Raw genomic sequence first — 25,510 nt, forward strand, 5'->3', positions numbered from 1 at the left:
AATTTTTGAAATCCTGAAATTTTCGAAATATGAAAATGATTTTTTTTTTAAATTAAGTTCTTACATTATTGTTGATCTTTTCTCGGCTGAGTTAAAAAAAAATGTTTAGATTTTGGGTTCCATAGTCTTTATTTAAAGATTTGACTGATTTCTTTTAAATAACAAAGTTTTGAAATATTTTTAGAGTTTACAAGCCCTTCTATACCTTATAAACTTTTAAAGAGCTAGGAAAACATAAAAGATTATAAAAATCTTAAAAAAATGTTATTAGATATTTGTTTTAGTTGTTTTTTCATTCTGGCCTTTTTTTTATCTAGCGAATGTTTTGTCTTAGCTACAATATTGCCAAACTTTTTAGGAAGATAAAATTCCACACGTACCCTCAATCAGTACAATTGATTACCTTAATATCTTTTCGACGTTTATGTCAAGCAGACATTTCTCGTACCCATTAGGGTATTAAGACTTTGATTTATTGACAGAGTGCCGTGTCCAGTGAAAGAGACCGCAATCTCTGTATGAGATATGCGATAAATGCTCGAAAGTTCAAAGAGCAACGACATGACGTCAGTTGCGGCCAAGCATTGATGTGATAACGATAAAGTTGCGACAAATATTAAATAAATATAAATATGAGGCGTTCTTAAGTGAAGGTGTTAACAAAAATCTGTGCCTGGCCTCTAAAACGGGCCCACCAAAAACAGCTGTTGGGCCAATTCCGCTCTCGTAAGTAGGAGAGCACCCACTGCCAGGCTGTGCGAGAGCGCGAGAGCGTCGTTTAAAGTTCTTTGCGCTATTTCCTCAAGTTGCTTTTCTGCTCATTAGTGCTCTTTGCTCTTATGGCTTTTGCCATGTGCTTTGCTCGCGGCTGCTCTCAGAGCGGCGTCATTTTTATTATTAGTTATGACCTCATCATCGATTATTGCTTTGGCTGTGAGCGTTTGTTTGCGTGAGTGTGACTGTATGTGTGTGTGTGTGTGTGTGTACGTGCGTGTGTTGATACTTTATTGAATCGAGTCGGCGGCGTCGTCGAGCAGCTGCAACCTGGCTGGGAACTGTGAACTGACCAGGCGGCGGGCGGCTGACTACCTGTAGCTCTGTAGCCCGGGCGCCACGAGTGTTGTGCAAACAAATTTAACACACCTCTTGTTCACTTGTTTTTCTTATACGCGAATGAATTTTATACCCTGTATCTAATACATTATGATGATATATTAAAGACATTTGTGTTCCGCTTAATGTTGGTAACACGAACATGTCGGAAGAAATATTAGCCAATTTTTATTTTCTGTGTAAGCTATAAGTCTTATTTCCATAAGAAAAAAAGCAACATATTTAATTTTTGCCAATATACAATCTTTTAAAAAAGTGACACAACTACTTTAGAGAGCATGTCATGCTGTTGATCAAACTTCAGAGTTAAAATTTCCATTTTAAAATTTGTTCATTTAAATTTTCATAGTCAGGTTTCGTTAATTGAGAAATATAAAGAAATCCCAAAATAGCTTAAAAATTAAAAATCAAAAATGGATTCTTAAATATAAATTGAAAATCAATATATTCCTACAGGGCATTGCCATAGTCGGGTACACTGCAACCAGCTGCTAACTGACATAGCTGTCTGCTGATTAATCTTCATCTACATAAGGCAGACCAAAGCTCAGCACTATTTGACATGTGTAGCGGCATGTTGTTTTGCAGATTTGTATGCAAATATTTTGCTCACAGGGCGGGCGTGTGTGCGTGCGTGTGTGTGTGTATGTATGTGCGTGTGCGTGTGCGATGTGTGTGTGTGTGCTTTGTGATTTAATTTACAAGCTGTTAAATGCAAATGTGTGCTCAGTGATTTGTTTAGGCGCCTATTGTTTATACAGTTCTTGCGCTCTGCACCTCCCCCACCCAATCTTCCATTCTGTCTGACTCTCTGGCATGACATGCAACATCAGACATCACCGTCATGATGATCACGAATATCATCATCATCAGCTGGCTCATCAGCGCCATTTAAAGTTCAATGTACATTTGTCTCTTGCTTAATTGCATTCGGAAATTGTTTATTACTCATTTGTAAGGCACTCGCGCGTGGGTCAATGAAATCATTTATGCAGTTGCATTATTTTATTTTCTTCTTGATAATATTTTATTTTTTATATGTATTTAATAGGTTTCGTACGACGTCACTTGATTTGGCCCCAGGCCAACAGATAATTGCATTTGCAGTAACATATTTTTTGTCTACGTAAATTTAGCATTTGCGGATGTATCCATCTGGCTTAAGCATTATGATAGATCTGACTTATGACATTGCGCGCTTATCCGGTGGAAACAAGCTGTTCGGATAGCCACAAATGTTTTCATTTATTTTCCTATTGACATTCGTACAGCTTATCCGCTTGTTGTACGTTTAACAAATTGGGGCTTTTATTTATAATCAAGGATTTGCTTGTCATTCGTTTATATATCTCTTTATGACTGTTTAATTATGCCGGATTAAGGCCTTTGACTGAATGAGTGAATGCTTGGTTAGACGCGAGTAAGGCCCGAAGACTCCAGACGTTTGTAATTAAATTTATGGATTGATTCCATCGACTTTCTCAGGGTATTAGTCATTTAAGTAGCATCGGAAGCTTAAATTTAAGATGAAACCATAAAATATAGCTACGCATTTTGTATTTTGAGTGCTTCTGCGTCATAGTTAAATTGTGGATAATACTCTAATGAATGAGCTTTATTAGGAGTGGATTAATAGGTTTTCAAGTGGGATTTCTTTAAATTAATTTAACTTAAGCCATGCATAAACGCGGATAATTACTTATGATTTTAAAGCTTTATATAGAATATTATTCAATTTAGCGATAACTGGATTACACGAGATAATTCCATTATCAATTGAATCTACTGTACCGATAAGGGCTTGAGGTAACTAAGCTTTTTATCCAGTAGAACAACGGATAAGGCATTATTTATCGCTTACTGGATAACAGTGCATAAAGTCTGATCATGTAACTCTTCTAAGCGGATAAGTGCTTGCACTGCCTCAGCTTATTATCCGGAATATAATAAACCAATTGCTTACTACTTTTTAATATTAATAAAGATAAAAGATAATATTCGAATTGAAGAGGTACTGAAGTGGAAAAACACTTACTGTTAATAGAGAAAATTAATTAACTGTTGAATTTGATTAGAATCACGAATAGATATTTAATCGTTTGCTGAGTTGGGTGAATGACACGCGTTATTTAACGTTGAAAAAGTTAATAGTCTTTATGATAATGTAAATGATGTGATGTCTAACTAAAAACTAACTAAACAGTTAGTCATTCGCCCATAAAAAGAACACACTTAATGAACAGATCATCAACCTGTCTGGAGTCTATTAAATATTGGCATTAAATATGGCATTGTAAAGTTATTAAATACGAAATATGACGTCTTTGGTTTTTACAAAAGATCTGCGCCAAAGATTGTATTTCCGCAGATTTCTTATCGCAGCGATATGAGGCCTATACCACATTATAGATTGTCTCAACTGATTCACAAATTGTCGCCAAGGGCCACGCTATCAGAAGCACGTAGAACTCATATTTATGTACACACACACATACATATGTGTCCTATATAAATATAAAGGTCTATATATTAATTGGAGCTTATCCGCAGACAATTCTCTTCAGGCGCTTGCCATTTCTACCTATTTCCGGTTAACTGGCGTGAATGTTGTTTACAAACGGATTTTACAGATACTTATCTCACTTTCTCTGTCCCGCTCTCATTTATTATTTATTGCGCGTTATTATCGTATCTGTCCCACTGTTGATTGTTTATGAATGCAAGGCCTTAGCCAAGACCAAACGAAAAAAAAATTTAAAAAAATAAAATAAACCCGAAGAAGAACGCGAAAACTTGTTTATCACAAATGCAGTCCCCGATGGGGGCCGGGCAAATTGGCTCATCATGTCAAGTTCTTAGAACTGCGTACAGAATTTCATCACGCAGCCGTGAATCACAGTAGAAGTAGTCAGTAGCCGGCATACTATCGAAACCGCCGTAAAAACCAAGTAAACAGTGCTATAAACTTCCAAAATGCTCGACATTCAGTTATCCTATACTTATCAGTAAAGTAAAGTATGAGTGAGATGTACTCAACAGATACAACTTTTAATATATAATCTTCATCAAACTCAGCGAATATTTAATATAATATTAATATTAACAAATGGGCTCGTAACAACAACAAAAAAAGAAGGCAGCAAGAAAACTTTTACGTAAAACAAGAATACAGGGTATTAGGAAAAGGTTCATATTTCTTATAGTAAAAGAACACGTAAATTATATACCGTGCTTCAGACATAAATGTTGAGGTTCACGTATATATGTACATACATAAATTCAAAATAAACAGGGTATTTTTAAGAGCACTCACATTTCTTATAAATACAGTCTTTCAGGCAAATCTGTTGCTGCATATGTGTATGCATACTTAAAAAAAACACAGGGTATTAGAAAAAGATTTCACATTTCTTATAGCAGACGGACTCGTACATTATATACAGCGCTTGAGGCCAAAATGTGGCTGCACATGTTAATGGTTTCCTAAATAAAATAAACAGGGTATTTGGGCTCAAATTTTGTATAGCAGAAGAACTCCCTAATTATATACAGTGCCTCGAAAATAATGTTGACGCATACTCGAAATACCGAGCATAAAGAAGAGGAGGCTGCATTTGACGTATAAGCAAGTAACTTCTCTGATAATTGCACTTCCTCATTGAGTGTGTGCTATGCCGGAAATCTTTCAACATCTGGGCAATACGTGTATTTCGTGAATTCTCAACCAACTTTTGTAAACAAAACATAAAATTTGTTGCGTCTGTTTGCCGTTAAAAAAAATCAAATAAAAGAACCGAAAAACCCAAATATGTTGATGGCGCAACCTGCAGCAGCAGCGCCCACGCGGCAAACGAAAACGAGATCGGAATGGAGATCGAGACAGAAAGCGCTCCCAAAAATAGAGCCCCATCTCATTAAAATGCCAAATTTAGTGTGGTGGTCAACACTTGAGCGTTGCCAAGAGCCGTATATCCCCCCTTCCGCCCCCCCCCCCTTCGGTCTATCTGCCTCTAGATGTGTGGGCGTGCCATCTTATTGGCCAACATGTGTCTGGGCTTTGCCGCGCTGATGCAGTCATGTAATTGGCATCTTTCTGGCCCACTCGCCTTCCCTCTCTCTCTCTCTCTTTCTCTCTCCCTAACCCCCCACTCTCGCTGGCCATCTCTTTTGCTCTCTAGACATGTTTTGACCAGCCAACGGATCCGCCTGCACTTGTTGGCCGCCTTTGGGTCTCTATTGCCAGTCAGTTTCTTGGCAATGACATAATCCCCATTTGCATTTGCAATTCTCTCACTTCTCGGCTGTTGCTCAACATGTGTCATTTTTTGCGAGTTTTTATGGCAAATTTTGAGCATAGCTTATAATTTAATGTTCCTTTTTTTTTTTAATATTTACCTCGTGTGGGTAGCTGCAAACAACCAGACTAGTTTGTTTAGCCATAAAAATGTTGTCACCCTGCCTCTGCCTCTGCCTCTGTGTCTTATGGCCATAAACCATAAAAAAGAGTTAAAAACAACAGCCGAAATGGCAACCGCAACATATTTGCTAATTGGGCGTTATATTTAGTCCGATTTGTATGCCCAAACCTAGAGGCAAGTCAACAGGGTATATCAAATGCGTATCAAGTAGGCAACTTATAAGGAGTTCACATGTGCGAACTACAGACAATTTTGGAAGATTAATAATTTACTAAAGGTGTTTCTTTAAAAACATAATTTGCTTAAGACTTTAGTTTATGGAGTATACGCCTTATAGAAATCTTTTTAAACGCCTTAACTTATTGAATTAATATTATTTTAATAATTTTTTGACAACTTTAGCTGAATAACAAATATAATCTAATTAAATTAAACTAAATATTATATTTTTATTTATTTAATTAAATTACTAAAATAAATTCAATAACTTTAAAAAGATGCCTTTATTAATGTAATCAAAACATTACCTTTAATAATAGTTAACGATTATTTTTTAAATAGTGTAAATTTAATTATAATAATATATTTGATGATATGATCAATATTTCTATCAATTAGCAATCAAACCTCAAAAAAAAATAATTTAAAGTTCTTGACAATAATTAATATTTATATCAATTGGTAAATCCAGGCGTATTAATTATTAAATTTTTACCCCGCCCAAAACACACTCGAATGCGATTATTATCGAAGTATTTTTTTATGGCAACTTTAAATCAACAATTATAGATTGTTGAAGCAATAAATAAAACTCTAAATCAAAAATAAAAAATCATACGCTTAAAATAAAAACAAATTTTGTTTAAAATAATCTTCAATTTAGTGAAGGTATTTCCAAGTCGAGCTTTTTTGGTTATTTCTAATTTGTGTCTTATCTTTATTTTATTTTTACGACGTTTACAGAAGCGTTGTCTTCACTTTTATAAGCTGCGAATTGTTATAAAAATATTTAGCAATTTAATGACAAAATGCTTTTGACATAAACGTCAAATAAAGCTCAACTGGAAAGTATTATTAAATAGCTTTCAGACTTTTAACTTGCGTTTGCAATTTATTTGCCCATTATGTTTATCAGCTAGCGCTTAATTAGCTATTAATTTGTTTATGTCTAAATTTGCCATGGTCGACATTGAAGCGCTGGACTTGACGTCAGCTGCTCGGACCGCTGTCATTGGCAGCTGATAAGGCTGATTGTGTGCCCAAAGTGGGATTAAAGTGGGAAGCAAAAATGTTGAATCGCAAACCAAATTTAGTCGCCAAGCGTAGCTCAATGGGCGCACGACTAATTGAAAACAAAATAAAAACGTGTGCGCTTATATATTATTTCTACTTTTGCCAGTGCATTTAGAATTCATTGATTTTTACTTAACTACAATTCAATTGACTTGTTAATAGTTTTTATCTTTTGCTGCCAAAGAAAACGAATTGTTTCTCTTTTGTTTTTGTTTACGAAATTGCTTTTACAATTTAAATTGTGTATGATATCACTTTTGCCGATTTCCATTTCACGAAAACAAAATTTATTATTAAACAAAACATATTATATGCCAGCACAAGCTCCCGTCTGTGTGCGTGTGTGTGTGTGTGTGCGTGTGTAAAAATATATTTAAAAATGAAATGGAAATCAAGTAACTGCGTCGCGAAATATTATTTGCCCAGTTTGAGTCGCCCATAAGCGCATTTAATAACAGCTCTATATACATTTGTGTGTGTACATATATTATAATATTTTGCTCTGGCACACGCTACGTATGCGCAATATTTGCAATATACAAAACATTTCTTTAGCTCGCTGCACAAATGATGCAATTGCCGTTGTTTTCGCTGTCGTCGTCGTCGTTGTCGTCGTTGTTATCGTTGTTGTTGTTGTTGTTGCTGCTGGTGTCTTGCTGCCAATCTGTGGCAGGAAACGCGGAAGCAGACTGCGCAGCTGCCGCAATGAAGGAGGCTGCCACAGCGGCCACAACAGAAATAACGTAAAACGCATTTCTTAGTTTTTCCCCATTTTTTACAGCCATCTTTTAATGCATTGTTTTTGATTTAGCACGATTTTTCTCGTTTTCTTTTTATGGGCAAGTTCTCGTTTCGGCACTTAAACGCTGAATTTGACGCGATTTTGACTCGTTTTGGCGTTCTCGAAACATGGAACGTGCCTCGCATCCGATTCCTATTGAAAACCACTTCAACATTTATAGCTCACCACTTTTTTGCGTTTGTTTTGTTTTATTTCTGTTTTGTTTTTCTTACAACGCTCGACGTTGTTTCATTTTTTTTATACTCATGTTGTGTTTTGTCCTTCGCTCCGTTCATTGATATTCTCATCTACATACATACATATAAGGAAAGTGTTGTAAGGCATTTGTTAAGACAGGTAGTAAAAATTTTATTGGGTTCCTGCATTGACTTTTTTATTTTACTTGAATTAAAATTCATTTAATACGTATTCACTTTTTACAATTTTACAATATTTAAATGTGCTTGCTAACTTATATTAATCATCTAGTGATAAGGCAACCTTTATGAAATATTTTCTTGATTCAATACAATTGTTCAAATATAGACTTACTTGAGGCCAACAATCGCATGGAAAGGCAATTCATATTTAAGAGAGTGAGAAAAAACTATTAATATATAATTTTTGTATACACACGTACTTAAATTAAAATCAATTAGCCATGAGAATTGCATAGAGAGGCGGCAACAGTGTGTGTGATAGAAGGAGCAACTAGGATTAAGTTGTTAATAGTTGTTTGATTTTAACAAAATTACATATAATTAGTAATTAGTGCTTGACTTTCTTTCTGAATAACTTTATTTTCCCATTTCTTGCACTTGCAGAGAAGTTCTGAATGCCTGGAGATCTAAGGCGCGCTGCAATGTGGTGCCCGACGAGCGCACACAGGAGCTCTTCCACGAGCTAAGCTTTCATCCCAGCCAAAAGCAGAGTAAGTAACAATCAGAAAATGTATATAATTCAAATGAATTAATTTAAATTCTTTTGAAACAGTCTGCGAAATGCTGCAAACGGCCAAGAAAGTGGCACGCAAAGGCCGGGGACAGGCAAACGGCCTGACTTTTGGACAATTTTGTGTGCTAGCTGCGGACTTGAAGCGTTTTCGGTGAGTTTTGCTGCAGTTCAAATTTGAGAAACTTTAATAAAAACATAAACTCTGCTTCCTTAGCGCCTCAACAATATCGAATGCATCAAACTTCTGTGATGTTAGGTACCAACAACTCTCAAGCTCTCTACTGCAGCAGCAGGACGATGCCAGCCAAGCGGCAGATAGCTCCAGCAAAACGCAAATGCCTTTGCAAGCCGCAACCACAACACCTGCCTCCATGCATTACAATAAGAAGTCGGACAATTATGGCACTGAGCTGCGCAGTACAAAGTCCTTTAGCAGCGTCGACGACACCAAGAAGAAAAAGAATGCCAACAACGAGCCCGTCGAGGTGTTTCTCGGTGGCTCCTGCAATCCAACCACCTGGCGTGCGGATGTCGCCATACCCGCACTCAAGGAGCTGGGCATTTCATTCTACAATCCTGTAAGTGAGCCAAACTTTTGCAGCCAGACTCTTTATTAACTATATTCTATTTTGCGATGTGCAGCAAGTATCCGATTGGACGCCAGATCTCATTGAACTGGAGCATCGAGCCAAGGAAAAGGCACGCGTATTATTCTTTGTTATGGATTCGGAAACACGCGCATCTGCTGGTGCCATCGAGGCGGCACACATAGCGGGTCAAAACTGCAAGCAGCTGGTGTTGGTTTTGCATCCGTATAAACCAAATCAGAATATCCTCAACGAGCCTATTTCGCATCAGTATGTTTCTGGATCCTGAATCCGCTCCAAAGTTGATCACAAATTAACCCTTTTTCCTTTACAGAGAATACCTCGATTTAAATCGCAATCAACTGATACTTAAGGAGCTGGTCTCCCGTCGCGGTTTGCCAGTGTTGGATAATATACCATCTGGTCTGCAGCGCACCAAGGAAATCTTGTCTGGCATCAGAGATCCACCGTCCAAAATATCTTCTATATTAGAGTGAGTATTTTTTATTTGAATGATGGTTCGTCCGCATTTTGGGATAAATTTATAAATTGCTAGTAGGCTTTTTATGGCATAGATCTAATAGTAGATTCTATTGTGATATGTTAAATATATTTATTTAAAAAGAATGTTATATTCTAATATAATTATATTTGTTAGCTTTGGTTTTAAACTCTGATTTTCGTGTGTAGTTAGGGGTATACTCAAGTAGACTTTTGATCATTAAGCTTCCTTCTTTAATTAAACGTAGAATTATGCTCGGTATAATATTTGTTCATAAGTTAATTGGACGAAATCGAGTCTAACACGTAATTATACGCCTTTATCGCTTAAATTATGTTCATCTAACTATATTTTGCATGAACCATTTCGGGTTGTCTGTGATGATTACAACTAGCATTACAGAATATTCTGCTCGGAATCTTTGCTTTCTCGAATAAAGTCAGCTTTTCTAAACTATTTAGATAGTCTTAGTATATAGTCTTAGTCTTACATGAAAGAAAAGTCTAGTACAACAGTCTGTATTCAAAATCAGATAACAAATATAGAGAAAACTGCAAATACTTATGTTAACTTTTTCTATTTACAACTAATAATTAAATACAAGACACATCTTTTTAGAGATTGTAATAAACAATTTAAAAACTAAAACAACTTATTAAAAGTTAAAATGCTTATATTTAGATATATTAAAAACAACTTAGTAAAATTAGTCTTGTAGAATAGTTTCAGGTTTTTGAACTGTAAAGTATACAATTAAAATCTTTTTTAACTGTTGCATATATAAAGACATTAGGATATACAAATAAAACCTACTAATTTGCCCGTTTAAGTAGCTGATCTCATTAATAAGCATTTCTAGATAGTCGACACATATAAATTTTATTTTAAAAAATGTTTGCGAAGCAAAGTAAAAAGGTTCAATTTAAATATGGTCTTCCTTTTCCCTTCTTCCATTAAACACAGATAAACACTTATCTAAACAACCTATTAATATTTAAAATAAATGTATTTTGGAATGTAATTGAATAGTATACAAAGACAATATCAAATTTAGAATAAGAATTTAATATGTAATTCGCACTCATGTTTTTTTTTTCTTTTATTATCCTTACAGTACCGTACGCGGCGCCTTTGATCGCGTGAATCCCCAAAGCGAACTACTCACTGTGGAACAGTGTAAACGTGCTCTCTTATTTTTAGGCTATGCTCAGAGTTTAGTTAATTTAGATAATCTAACTAAGATAATAATCAACCAACGCGAATCATTGAAGCTGCTTCAAACGCATAGTACAAAGGCTGGAGGCGAGCTGAATCTAGAGGAGGAGGCAGAGGAGGAGGAGGAGGACGAGGAGAAGCGAAAGGCAGCAGTTCGACAGCCAAATTGCCACAATACGCCCGTCATGCCAAACCACGAGCTCATCGATTTCGATCTATTCTGTGTCATCTCAGCGTATCTGTCGGTGCTGCAGCAGGAGATCCACGAGAGCGGCTGCATATCGCCCATCAAAGGCACAAATGTGCCGCCGCCGCAGGTTTACTTTACCAATGGTGAGAATATATAAATATATACGTATATGGAAACCCTAACTAATCCTGCTCTCTAAATGGTTATGTAGCTCCTGATGTGGACATTTATTACGCGGCCAGCAAGAATATTTCGCGCACCTCGAGCAATGCCAGCGTTCCATCGAATAGCAGCAGCGGCATTGGCCACGATTTCGAGCGCCAGAGCTTGTTTGAGCAGCTGAGCCGCAGTCGGGACAGCGGCACCTCGTCGCCGCAGCCGAGCAGCACGGCAGCATTAGGTAAAAAAGCACAGCCACAGATAATGCTGAATGTCGAATCGATTGAAACAACTGAAATAATCACAACCAAAACGATAGAAACCAAACCGTTTATGGCTGTCAGCAGTAATGCGACGCCGGCGCCCGCCACTCAGGAGGAGGAGGAGAGCGATTCGAATGATTCGGTCTTCTCCAGCAGCAGTTCCCTAGCCAGCGGCGGCGATGCTCTATGCTGTTCCGGTCTGGATCTGCGCGACGTCTATCTTGGCGGCAGCTGCGTCGTGCGCACCAAATGGCGCCAACAGCTGGCTGCGCCCTATCTGCAGGCCAAGGGCGTCACCTTTCACACGCCCGCGCTCCACGAGAGCATACAGCAGCAGCAGCAGCAGCAGCAGCTGTCGACGCAGGAGCGAACGGCTGGAGCGGCCGCCACGCAGGACACAGCACGTCAGCAGGAGCAACAGCAGCAGCAGCGCTCGTTTGTGCGCACGCGCCGAAAGTGTCGCGGCAATCAGCTGCAGCTGGAGGAACAGGAGGAGCTCACCGTTGCCGAGGAGTCGCTCAGCTGGTCCCTGCCTCCCATGGCCGTGCGCCAGAGTCTCTACAATCCGGCTCTGTTGGATTCCAGCCGCGTGCTGCTCTTTGTCATCACCAACGAGACGCGCTCCCTGGCCCCAATGACCCTCGCGGCGCACTGCATCGGACTCATGTACAACGTGGTGCTGGCCGTACAAATGCTGCCCGAGGATTGTGTGCTGGGCGGTGAAAAGGTAGGAAAACACGAAAATTATCATGAATATAAGGGAAATTCTCTCTATGACCAAAAACTAAGGCAAATTTAAATTTTTCCTTCGGGTGTTTTATGGACAGTCTTTAGGAGACACTTGTCTGAGCTCAAGGATAGGAATTTGTCGAACACATACTATTTTCTAAACTAATTGTTCGTTTATAATGTTTGCCAAGCTTAAATATAATTTTATATTTTGTTTTTTACAAAATTCTTTTTTATATTTAATTTAAATATTCTATTTAAATAGTTACAAGTTCCTTAACTGCAAATGCAATGATAATTATAGATCATCTCCGATCTCATAAATTATATACTTGAGTATTCTTGAGCAATATTTATCAGATAAAGTCAACAGTCAATAGATCATTTGTTTCTTTGAAAAACTAGTCAAGCAGTTAACTTAGATTTTCATTTTTATAATAATTTTAATTTTTATAAGGGAAACAATTTTAGACCACGAAAAAAGAAAAAGCTGGGAGAAAAATATATAAAAATTGAATAAATATGAAATATATGAATTAATTTGCTCCGATTAGCTGTTAATAGTAAACAAAATAAAATAAAATGAATTGTCTTATCTAGTCCTTAGTCATGGCTTATATATATATATAAATATATATTGCCGATATATTTGCAAAGACTTTATTAAGAATTAACTTGGAATGCTTGCAGCTAACCGTGGCGGCTATCAAGGACTACAACCGGGGTCGCTCGTATCTCATCGATCTGGCCAAGCGGCAGGGTGTGCCCGTTTTCAATGACATCCAGGCGGCGCTCGAGTGCACCGTGGCCAAGGTGCAGGCGTATAACAATCGCGAGCGCTGCTAAAATCGTACCTGTTTCAGTTGCAGCACGTGACAATTTTAAGCTAAATCTAATACTTAGTGCAATTTATATATTTGTTTTTTTTTTACGTCTTAACTTTAAACAAAATTTACTTAACAAGTGTGTCTTAATTGTATTTAAGTCTAATCCAAATTCTATGCTATGCAAACTGTACTAAACTTTGCTACGCATTACTGTTCCCACTATGCTTTATACATATAATATCTACAAATACGTAATATACCATAATTATTGTAAAAGTGTAAATGAAAAATGTCGTTGCCCAGGAAGCGCATTTCAAACCAACAACAGAAAGCATTATGCTTTATGCTAATTTATTATTTATTTAACATACCATAATTGTACACGTTCATGTGCTAAATTGAACAACTGTAAATATTATAAATACAAATATTCGTCTGAGAAGCGTATAAAATGTAAGTAAAGAATTCAAATATATTTTATATTTAGTGAGCATAAAACCATATACACATACTTAAAATATATAATAATTTAGTAGCCCACTGTACCCAGTCCGCAGGCAAAAATATCTCAATAAACAAGTTTTTCTAACATAAACTTCAATCCCCTTTAAATGAATATATCAGAAAATTCAAATTGATAACAATTAAAAGGTTTTAAAGCACTGTAACACATGGAAATATTTAGCAGCACTGTTCGGCGCTGCCAGATAATACACCAAGCGCCAATTCACCAACTAGTTGGCAGCCCGAGCATCCGATCGTAGAGCACTTGCCCAAGCACTTTTATTACAGTTGTAGTAGCACTGTACAGTGACGTACTGATATCGATTGCTGTTATATCGATACTTTTTTTTAAACAGCTGGCAGCGCTCACTTTCGATCAGCCGCCCACAGTGTGGCGCACTAAGAGACGTGACAAGTGACCCAAACATACACACACTCGCGAGTTGTACACAACATATGTGTGTGAGAGAGGGAGAGAGAGAGAGCGCGAACTTACTCTCTGCACAAATATTGTTAAATTGTGATTTGTTGCTATTTTTGCGTAGCTTCTTTTAAAACGCACATGGTAAAAAAATAAAAACGACAATTTTATAAAGCGTTTGAGATTCCCTTTAAATCTGGTTTCGCCTGCCTGACAGTTGCTGCGTTCTTGGCATTCCCTCACTCTACAACCGATTCGCGTTGTCGTTCAATTTTGCCACTTTGATTTCAGTCGCCCATTGCTCGCATTCGTTTCTGGTACGTATTGTACCCCGTCTAGCCCAGTAGGCCCGAGTGTGTGTGTTTGTGTGTGAGTGGGTTCAGTCAACCCACTGACAGCGGCGGGCCCCCGCTAAAATAATGCAAAGTGTGTAAAATATTGGCTTTAAAAAAATCAAGCACGCGCGTTTTATGCAATTCTGACGTGTTTTTTAACAAAAAAGTGAACAAAAATAAATGTACATATATTGTTTGATTTTTGCAAAAACAAATACGTAACAGCGACAGCGGCGTTGCTGCTGGGCGCGTGTGTGTGTGAGCATAGGAGCTGTGTGCAAGTGTTGATGTGAGCGTGCCAAAGAAAGAGAGGCAGAGCGAGCGACCGAGTGATAACTGCATGCCGCTCTCTCCTTCTCGCTCTCTCTCTTCGAGGGGACTTGTTGCTGTCGTCGCTGGCGACCGTTGCAGACAGAAGCCGTAGTTGAGTTCAAGTGACGACGTCGCACTGAGAACGAGCAAAAACAAAAACAATAACAAATACATAACGTTTTTGATTGATATAAATGAATATGCAGCGACAGAGTCGCAACTGAAAAAATCACTTTAATGTGCAAGTGTTCGCCGTTACGTCTTTAATTGGCGCGCAGCATCAAATACACAAACACACACATATACACAATGAATATCAAAACAACAACAGTAAGGCTGGCAATTATGCGACCGCAAGCCGCTTAAGTGCAATAGTAAAAAAAATAATAATAATAAAAAAACCAAAGCAAAACAAAGAAACAGCAATAAGAAATAGTGGTGAGCAAGTGTGTAAAATACGATTTGAGTGCCAAAAAAAAATAAAAAAAATAGCGGCAACAACTTTCAATTATAAAGACGAACCATGAAAAAAGCACAAATAGGAAGGAAATCAACAAGTGTGTGACGCTCTGCTCGTGCGTCTGCTCTGCTTCGCTTTCATTCATGCGGTCAACTAGAGTCAACAGCCATAACAACAGCAGCAGTGGCAGCGGCAGCTAAAGTGCGCCCGATAAAAATCAAAAGCAATAGCAAAAACAAAAGTAACTGCAGCAAATAACAGCAGCAGCAACAACAACTGTTACTTCCAACGGCGAGCTTTCAAGTAAGTTTCCATATGTCATGTGCATGTGTGTGTCTGTAACTGTCTGTAACCGCACACATACACACACATGCACACATACACTTGCGTATTTATCTGTGTGTATGGCATTTTTGCCCATTTGCTTAACATTCTAGTTATTTAAGCTTTTAGTCTTGCTTAGTATATTGACTGCCATTCAACCATGGACACGTGTGTCGCGTGCAAAAAGACCGCTTCCCATTTAGAGCTTTGCATGCGGCAAAATCTTGTCAATAGTTAAACAAACTGTACTAAATGAGATTAACATTATGTTAGGGTAGAGCCTAATGCCTTTTGACCTTTTTTAAAAATACATATTTTATAGTTTATATATATTTTTTAATATCTAAGAGGATATTTGTAATGCACGGATTTCCTTATAATTCCCTTATTGAAAAGAAAATAGGAAATAAATATCTTGCTCTAAAATCTTTGAGGTACCTGTTATTTATATCTTAAGATGAGAGTTGTTCTAATCTTTATAGTTACTTAACAATTTTTCACCAATAATTTTTATTTAACATTTAGGTTTTTGAACTCTTAATAGATATGTACTGCGGTATTAAAAAGTTAAAGCAGCGTTGAAATCGATCCCTCCATAATTTGGGGAGTTATTCTAGCTAAAACAATGTCCATCTCGCTGAAATATTTAAATAGACCATTTTTTTTCGGTTCAAGAAAAGAAGTACTATCGAATGGGTTAATGTTGAGTTACTTCCAGAGGCAATTCTAAATTCCACTTGGAATATATTCTATGGAAAACCGTTTTTTATTATGAACATTTAAGCAATTATTTTTGGAAAACAAATACAATTTTTAGTTTTGCTTTAAAAAAATGTAGTTTGTTTATTAAAAACGCAATACTTTTTTCTGTAAATTTCCTATTTCCAGACGACCAAGTTTGTGAGAAATAACTATTTTAATTGCGAATTTATAATTGTTGTTTTTTAAAATAATACTAGTATGTTCACATGTTGTATTGTATTGTTTACTGCATTGACATTTTTTTTAATTTTATGCATTATAATTCTGTGCTTGGAAACGAAATCGATTCTTATCGATCTCGTAGAAACGTTACAGATATTTACTCCGAACAATTTTCTTTCCGAACTATATGGGACAGCTTAGAAAGTGGAAAAAACCCTCTAAATAAACCAAAATTATTTTCAAATACTTTTCGAAGGGTAACTCACCTTACTTAAAATTGAAACAACATTGAGATTCACTTCAAAACTCGTATTTACAAATCGTTCAGCTTTTATTTGAAAATCGACAGACATTTTTGAAAATTTCATAAGTTAACACTAATTTGAAATAGTTTGCAATCTCGCTCTCTCTCTCACTTTTTATATATCTATATCTATATATATAAACCGTTCGATTTAACGAAATTAAAAATGTGTTCACGTGATCCGGCCTCCAATCAGCTAATTGACTACAAGAACAACGACGCAGCGGCCCAGACGGAATGTACCAGTTCGGGAGGTGTGCCGATTGGGGTCAAGGATGCCATACAGACGGTGGGACCGCGCGGCCCTGCACTACTCCAGGATTTTATTTATCTGGACGAGATCTCGCACTTCGATGCGGAACGCATACCCGAGCGTGTTACCTATGCCAAGGGCGCTGGAGCTTTCGGATATTTCGAGTGCACCCACGATATAACCAGATTCTGTGCGGCTTCTGTTTTCGATAAGGTCAAGAAGCGCACAGCTGTCGCCATGAGATTCTCGGTCGCCTGCGGAGAGAGCGGCTCGGCGGATACGGTGCGGGAGCAGCGGGGCTTCGCTGTCAAATTCTATACGGAGGAGGGCATCTGGGATCTGGTGGGCTGCAATATGCCCGTATTCTATATTCGTGATCCTTCCCTTTTTCCCAGCTTGATACACGCCCAGAAGCGCAATCCGCAGACGCATCTGCGCGATCCGGACATGTTCTGGGACTTCATGTCGCTGCGCGCGGAGACGCTTCACTCGCTGCTCATGTACTTCAGTGATCGCGGCACTCCGGATGGGTATAGGCATATGCATGGCTATGGCGCGCATACGTATCGCATGGTCAATCCCAGCGGGGAGACATTCTACGTCAAGTTTCACATGAAGACGGATCAGGGCATTAAGAACTTGGATGCACGCCGCTGCTCGGAGCTGGCCTCACATGATCCGGACTATTCGATACGCGATCTGTATAACGCCATCAAGAAGGGCAACTATCCCAGCTGGAGCCTGTTCATTCAGGTCATGCTGAACGAGGAGGTCAAGAAGTCCAAATTCAATCCCTTCGATGTGACCAAGGTGTGGCCCCAAAAGGACTATCCACTGTTGCCCGTGGGCAGACTGGTCTTGGATCGCAATCCCACCAACTACTTTACGGAAATTGAACAGCTGGCCTTCAGCCCGGCACATATGGTGCCTGGCATTGAGCCCTCGCCGGACAAAATGCTCCAGGGTCGCCTCTTCGCCTACGGCGATTCACAGCGCTATCGCCTTGGCACCAATTACATGCAGATCCCTGTCAATTGTCCTTATCGCGTGAATGTCAAGAACTTCCAGCGCGACGGCGCCATGACTGTCAATGATAATCAGGACGGTGCACCCAATTACTTTCCCAACTCCTTTTGCGGGCCCAAGGAGAGCTCTCGGGCCCTCGCTCTGCAGACCTGTTGTCCCGTTACGGGCGATGTCTATCGCTATATGAGCGGCGATACGGAGGATAATTTCAGTCAGGTCACCGACTTCTGGACCTACACCCTGGACAATTGTGGACGCAAGCGACTTGTCCGCAACATATCGGAGCATCTGTCGGATGCCAGTCAATTCCTGCAGGAACGCGCCGTTAAACTGTTTACCATGGTCCATGCCGACTTCGGCCGACTCATGACTGAGGCTCTCAATACAGCCAAAATATCGAAGTTCTAGTCGGGGAAAGGGTCTCTGCTTGTTATGCATTTGTGTTTTCGAATATTATGATAATATATAAACAAATTTTAAGGTGTTACTTAAAAAATTGTTTTGAAAAACTATTTAATTTAAAATTCAATTAAAGTGCTTTTTCTTAAAACAACAAAATAATATATTAAAGAATTTTGAATATTGATTGTGGTTTTAATATTATAGTATATTATAGTTTAAATAAATTTTGAATGAGATTTTTCTAGTCATAATAAGTATTTTAGAATATTATTATATCTCAAGTTCTTTGAGACACAACAAGAAATTCTGAATAGAGTTTAAAACTTAAAAATAACTTTCTTCTTTATAAACTTGCAATATAAAGGACATGTCCATGCAACATATAGTATGTGATATGGATAATCTTATACTAACTCTATGATATTTCATTCTGGAATACAGTATGCTAACAAAAGACTAGGATAGGAAAGTACCTATACTATCCTTCCCTATCATCCTTATTGTGTGGCCATTCTTTTTCCTCTCCCTTACTTATCTTATTGTATCCTTATTTCTGTATCACCACTTTTCTTCTCATTTAACGTCGTATCCCCAATTTCCGATATCCCTATTCAACAGCTATAAAGCCGCGCGCAAGCGAGTCACGTTTTGGGCACGATCCGAAACCTATTATTGTGAAGTTGCCTCGATTTGATATTTAGGACCACGTATTTAGCTGCCATTGGCTTATCGAACATTTATTGCAAAGAAATAATAAACGTTCGATGACAATCACAAATTCCCTGTTTTCGCGCCTTATCAGTGAATGCGAATTTTGTTGTTCTCCTTTCTATTTTTTGTTTTTTGACGCATTGCCTGTGATAGAGAAATAAGGAAAGCTTTTGCGGTGGAGTCTCATAGTCGCTTTTTGGGCATTTATCTGGACGGGCTTGAAACGATTATTATTTCAATACTTTTGTATATACATATACATTATTTATTTCGGCGCTACGAGTCAGAAATAGCTCTCCGCATGGAGTGTGTCATAGAGTTGTTTTGGTTTATGAGTAGCCCGTACACTGGCCAACTATAGCTACAGATAGCGCCTTTATATTGCCAGGCAGGTGGGTGATAAATATATATATATATATATACAAATATCAGCAGGATCATAAAATTGCCCCTTCCATTTTCGCCCAGGGGGACTGTCATGTAACCAGAACTAACTTGTTGTTTTTTTATTTATATAAAAATTATATGGACGATATTGATGGCTTATCGTGTGCTCGTTAGATCGGAAACCCATTAAAACTTTAATACGCACTCACATACATAGACTAGTTTGACTAGCTGTATTACAGCTTTCGTGTTGATTTACCTCAGGTATATTGACCACTTATCATTTGGTTCATTTACAGTTGCTAAGCATGACTCGCACATGATTGTAAATCGTATTCGATAAGAACGGGCACTCGTTCATTATGAAGCACCCCCAAGATCTGACAATTACCGATGGACATCAGCTAATGGAGATTAATAAAGTGGAGCAAATGGAACAGGAGCTCAACGAGCACGGTGAGTGGAATATAAAAATATGACATAATAACTATTAGACATTAACTTTTGAGCACCATTATAACTAAAACGTCGCATTACGAACAATTTGATAGCCAATCAATTTATCAATATCATAAATTTTAATCCTATCTGAAGCATGATCCTAAATCATTCGAATAAGATTCGATTACTTGCGTATATAACCCTTCCCAAACCATTTAAATCGTGTAAGGATAAAATATTTATTTGCATATGTGATAGCCCGGAACGACTCCGAAAATCACTTATAAACATTAAAGCTTTTATTATCTTACTTGGAAACGGATTTTTTCAATCAATGTATTTGACTTAGAATAATTCATTAAATGTTCGTGAAATCATAATTTTACTATAACAAAAAGAACAACATTTTAGGTCAAATTTTATCTTAATGATAAACGCGGCCAAACAGCACTCCGAATTGCAATAAAATATTATTGAAAATTATTATTGTCAGAAAGGTATACTTTTCTTTGCATTTCAATAAAAAAAAAAAAAAAATAACAGTCCGAATTACTCCGAACGTACTCCGAATCGTAGAAGTTTAATTAATTGTAAAATCGTCTTCATAAGAAAGTAAGACATCATTTTAAAAAAAATCTCAACTATAAAATATGGTTAATCGTTCTCTTGAAAAAAAAACTCCGAAATCGAGTAAATGTCTACGTTTACTCTCCGGTTAACAAACTTAACGATGATGCTTTGGATAGAACGCAATTCATAATAAGTTTTAATCACTCCGAAATTTGCAGGCCACTAACTCAAAAGTTCAGGTCAGCAATTTCACTTAATCGCTGCTTTGCACGTGGCACGTGCCTGGCCCAAAACGCCCAAAAAAACAAAACTGTGAAAGGTGCGCAAATTGCGTTTTTGAATATTCTGTATTGGGTATAGTGCATAGAACAATTTATGAGTATGTTAGGGGGGAGAATTATAAATAGAAGCGAGATAGCCTTGATTAACTTGATAAGCCAGACGAGCGCAATCATTGTAAATGTTTATAATTTGTTTATTGATTAGCAAGAACTTGTTGTTGGCGAGCAGATTAAAAAACTGATTAATCGTGATATAAGCAATTGTTTTACGATCCAATAATTACAACAAATAAAACTTGCTCGCCTGAAGTTTTACAAGACGGCTCGAAATGTTGCTGTCTGGACGAAAAAAAAAAAAAACAACATGGAAAATAAATCGCAAAAAAGCGCGCAAAATAAAACAAAATAAAACGTAAGCGTAATGTTTAACTTAACCCCGAAGGGTTAAATATGCGCAATAGCAAACGCAAGCGACTTAAAAAATTACAGAAAAAAAAAAAAAACTTGGAAAATAAAACCTAACCAGATCCGCTGCCGTAGTCGCAAGCGATCTGAAGTGGCCCGGGCCCGGGCTCGGGGCCCGGGCCTGGGCTCAAGCTCAAGCCCCTAGACATAGCCCAGCATTTAATTGTTGAATATTTATAGCTGGCTGGCCAGATGTTGACGGAGCAGGCCCGGGGCCAGCCAGGGACTGGGCTGGTTCTGTAGTGTCACCTTTTGAGCGCTGCGCTGACATGACGAAAACAATTTTCAGCTGAAACGCACTCGGACTCGCACTTAATTTGATTTTCAAGCCCAGCGCCAGCATTGAAATGAATCGGATATTATGCAAAAGACAAACAGCTAAACAACAAATAAAACCCATGCCAAGTAGTTGAGGCAACTGACTGACCGGCTAAACAGCACGACCTATAGCTTAATATATTTACCCGGCATACACCCTGTACTTCCATTTATATGTGTGTGTGTGTGTATGTGTATATATATTTAACTGCCAGACAGTTCTCGGCGCTGATACTATAAGGAGGTTATCGCCGTGACGCGAACTCAATTGATTTTTGCATTGATTTCGGTTTTGTCTCTTTCCTCTGTCTATTTGCCCCGATTTAATAATATTATATTCCCCTGCGTGAAGGTTTTGTTTTCTTTTTTTTTTAGTGGTCTACTTATAATTATAATTAAAAATTTTAACGGCTATCTAGATAGTATTTCCGTGCTGGTTGCCTATTAAGAAATATACTTGAAGATATCAACATTGCTCGCTCGTAAGTGAGCATTTTTCTTTTATTATTTTTTCTTTTTTTTTTTATATCCGCTTCGGACACTCATTAATTTTCAAAAAGATAATTGAAGCGTATTGCGTCACTTTTCATAAATGTAAACAAATATGCAATTGCTTTTGGGGTCTTGAAACGAATCCAGAACTTCAGATAATTGTCGCACAGTTCGTCAAGTGTATATCTCTGGGAAGTGTAAGAGATTAATAAGATTGTAATGGGATTTCATGTAATAGATATCCTTTAAGATATTGGTTTGATCAATTAATTAAGATTAGCGTTGAAATTTCACAGTATTCTTAAATTTTCAATTATTCGGAGTTTTAATTCCGAAAATCTTAAAAATGTAATACAATATGTTATAATAAAAAAAAAAGATAATATATTAATCAAACAATATAAAATTGTGACAGAAAAATTCAGGTCAAACCATATCCACTCCGAAAAGCAATTGACTAACTTAAATGTCAAAGCGTATTAGAACTATAATTGATGACGCTTTAGGAATTGCGACAATAACAATAACAACAAAGTCTACTCCGAAAACCAAATGCTTACTCCGAAATAGTAATTTACTAAATAAGCGACAAAGCATGTTTAAAACAATTATGTCAGCACTTTTAGCACCGCTCCGAATCAATTACCTTGACTCTGAAAAATTTGTTTCCGCACCGTTTAACCTAATATTATCTCATTTGGCAGAGTTCAGCTCTCAACTTTTTTTCGAGCTGTTAAGTGTTAAGTGTTAGTTTTCTAGTCGTTTCCACGTTTTGAATGGATCCCCACACTTGAGCTTATTTCCCAATTAGGCGGCCACCTTTTCTCAATTTAAGACCCGACTAGCAATTCCAGAGAAAAATCTCGCCTATATACCTATGAATAAAAATGTATCTTCGAGATACAAACGCAGATACAGATACAGATACAAATACAGATACCGTACATATACAGATGCACACAAACCACTCAACAATGTGGACACATTTCACTTAAAATTGTCGCCGCTTAATGAAGTGTAAATAGTAAATTGCAGTCAAACATTATGAATATCATTAACAATATTCATCGTGCTCATCATGATGATGTTCATTATTGTCATGAATAACCACAACAACAACAACAGCTTTAATAATTGTAATTGCAATTGCTTAATGATAATGTTGTCTCTGACGCTGGTGACGAACAACACATGCAAATCACATGTGCGTCCTATGGATACAACTCACACACTCACACTCACACTCACGATTCACACTCGCACTCATCGGCTTGTGCAAAAATAAACGCGGCTCCATTGCTTTGCATGGTTAATATAAATATGTATGCAAATAAAATAATAATTTTCGCACAAAATTCACTTAACGAACTACTGAAAATGTTAAGGGGACGCGGGTAAAGAGTTGGCCAGTGGGGAGGGGGGTTGGGGGGCGAAATGTCTTTTGGCTTGGCTAATTTTCATATTTCTCTGGAAATTGACAGGCAGTCAGTTGTCCACATGTGCGCAGGCCGGGAAAATGCGACAGGCAAGCCACACAAAACACAACGCACAACAATGCCATGCACATGACATGCATTTTATTATACCCTGTAAAATCATGCAAGCACAGTTATCTAAATTTTGACACTGCATGTAACAAACAGTAAAAGGCTCGCTGAATTCCATTCAATGTTTTTAGCTGTAAGAAAATTGAAGAAATATTATATTATTATAATATATTACATACTTTGCTTCAAATAATCAAAATTAGGTATATATTAAATATATATACAGAAATATAAATTTAAAGCGAGCTACAACCCTGACTCTAGGACATCTGCTAGTCCAGCAAGTCTTGCTTACCTTATTAAAGCCTTTTTTTTTGATACACTTCCTGTTAGTAAAATTTAGAGAAACTTAAAAGCCGACACATTGATAATTAGCATAAAATATATATGATATTATATTTTGCAAATACTTCATACGAGCAATTCAGACCTGACTTTTACTCTACGATTAGTTGTATTTCTCTTTTAGATAGTTTATTTTTAACTGCAGGGCATCTGCTAGTCGAGCATTTATAGTTGCTAACAATTTACTTGTAAATTTGTTGATCTTTCACTTCTTTAGCTGTGTTTCCATTATTTTCATCATACACACAATCATTCCTACACACACACACACACACACACACACACACGCACACACACCACACCCATGCAGGAAACGCCGGCTGTATCTCTTGGCTGTCATAGGGGCGACAACTGTACAGTAACCACAATTTGCGACGATCCTCCTCCGACGCATGATTCATTTAACTCGGTGCGTTCGATTTCAAGCCAAAACATATGCGTCATGTAGTGCATGCGAGATACGAGGGTATATGCATGCACATATGTACATATATATGTATTTCCATATTTATGCGCTCATATTTTGTAATTGCAATTAATGCAATCTCTGCCCCATATGACAGTTGCACATGCCGCAGCTCCGATTGCATTGCTCAGAACGTTGCGGACTCATTAATATGGGTATTTGTCAGGCGTCAGGCACTTGTGGGAATAAGTTTTTCTCTTTTTGCAAAACACAAAAATGAGTGAACACCCATGTTTACAGTTATTGAGGAAAAGTAGTTTCGGAAATATGTTGAATCTGATTAGATCAAGGCTTGCAAAAGTGCTCGAATCTCTGCTTTCACTTTGCCATATCAAATCATGTCCAGTTAAATTCCGCCCGGACATGGTCTAAATTAATTTAAATTAAAATAAATGTATGAAAACAAACTAAGGGAAATAAGGCACTTCCAGCGGAAATTAAGATATGGCAAAACAGTTGAAGTTATGATATAAGCACCTACACGGTTAACTAAAAGTTATCAATAGATTACAATATCTATTGTTGCCTTGTGCAATACTCTTTGTATTCAAAAAGATATTAATATGGGGAATTGTGGAAAATTGGGTTAACGATATATTCAAGTATTTAAGAATGAGATTAAATTTATATGATATAATACTAAGTATATGCTGCAAGGGATGGAGGTGACTTAAAAGTATTTTTTGATAGCGTATCACGTGAGCTGAATCACGTGAGTGATTGATAAGCGGAAAGCCTGATTGACAGTTTGGCTAACCGTGATGTGACGTCACAAGTACAACCTTTACCCATTGCCATTCGCAACGCCAGCCTCAATCGTGACGTAGCCGAATGCCGGCCATTCAAAATAAAATCAAAGTACAACGGCAAAAATGCCATTGCCGGCAAACACCGCAGCCGCCGCCGCCGCCGCCGCCGCCAACGCCGGTTGATTTCGTCACAGAAATTCCGGCGTATTCAGCCGCGCCGGTTAAAGTACAAGAAACGCGAACGTTGCCGCTGCCGCTGGCGCTGCCGTCGCTCTGGCTCTGGGCCTTAGCTCTGCCGGGCGATGATTGTGCATGAGTAAATGGCCTGGCTGTTGGTTGGGGCATGTTGGGTGTTGAATGACAATCGCGGAGGCGCACTTACACTCCGAGCGAATCATATTCAATTGAATCACAAGTATCAATCAACGCCCGTCGAGCTCGG

At 37.8% G+C, this 25,510-nt stretch overlaps 3 protein-coding genes across 9 annotated transcripts in view; all 3 read left to right on the top strand.

Annotated features, from left to right (window-relative positions):
• The window catches only part of raw, a 50,081-nt gene extending 36,455 nt beyond the window's left edge, over nt 1-13,626 (top strand). For 3 of the 6 annotated variants that reach the window (XM_064690855.1, XM_064690853.1, XM_064690858.1), the window contains 8 exons: nt 8,430-8,536; nt 8,599-8,710; nt 8,774-9,137; nt 9,202-9,416; nt 9,481-9,639; nt 10,763-11,196; nt 11,265-12,202; nt 12,895-13,626. In XM_064690855.1, coding sequence (XP_064546925.1) covers nt 8,430-8,536; nt 8,599-8,710; nt 8,774-9,137; nt 9,202-9,416; nt 9,481-9,639; nt 10,763-11,196; nt 11,265-12,202; nt 12,895-13,050 — 2,485 coding nt within the window. In that variant the 3' untranslated portion in view covers nt 13,051-13,626. Of the gene's footprint in view, nt 1-6,855; nt 6,897-7,433; nt 7,568-8,429; nt 8,537-8,598; nt 8,711-8,773; nt 9,138-9,201; nt 9,417-9,480; nt 9,640-10,762; nt 11,197-11,264; nt 12,203-12,894 lie in introns of those variants that run through there. The other 3 variants (XM_064690854.1, XM_064690857.1, XM_064690856.1) reach the window with 3 other exon arrangements.
• Nucleotides 13,627-14,095: 469 nt separating this feature from the next.
• Nucleotides 14,096-25,510, top strand: part of Hnf4 (Hepatocyte nuclear factor 4) — a 30,346-nt gene continuing 18,931 nt past the window's right edge. The window contains exons 1-2 of one of the 2 annotated variants that reach the window (XM_064690828.1): nt 14,096-15,366; nt 19,694-19,850. In XM_064690828.1, coding sequence (XP_064546898.1) covers nt 19,757-19,850 — 94 coding nt within the window. In that variant the 5' untranslated portion in view covers nt 14,096-15,366; nt 19,694-19,756. The remainder of the gene's footprint in view (nt 15,367-19,693; nt 19,851-25,510) is intronic. The other variant, XM_064690830.1, reaches the window with a different exon arrangement.
• On the top strand, nt 16,664-18,355 carry CatB (Catalase B). The gene has a single exon (XM_064690891.1). It carries the CDS (start codon nt 16,782-16,784, stop codon nt 18,300-18,302), a length of 1,521 nt encoding a protein of 506 aa, XP_064546961.1. The 5' UTR covers nt 16,664-16,781; the 3' UTR covers nt 18,303-18,355.

The sequence above is a fragment of the Drosophila montana genome, unplaced genomic scaffold, assembly GCF_035044405.1.
Source record: "Drosophila montana isolate Dmon_TW-CO22-7 unplaced genomic scaffold, ASM3504440v1 contig_3286_1, whole genome shotgun sequence".
In the NCBI taxonomy this organism is placed as follows: Eukaryota; Metazoa; Arthropoda; class Insecta; order Diptera; family Drosophilidae; genus Drosophila; species Drosophila montana.

Bases quoted from the DNA above. Each gene is read 5' to 3' on its own strand.
- CatB (XM_064690891.1), top strand. From the start codon at position 16,782: ATGTGTTCACGTGATCCGGCCTCCAATCAGCTAATTGACTACAAGAAC.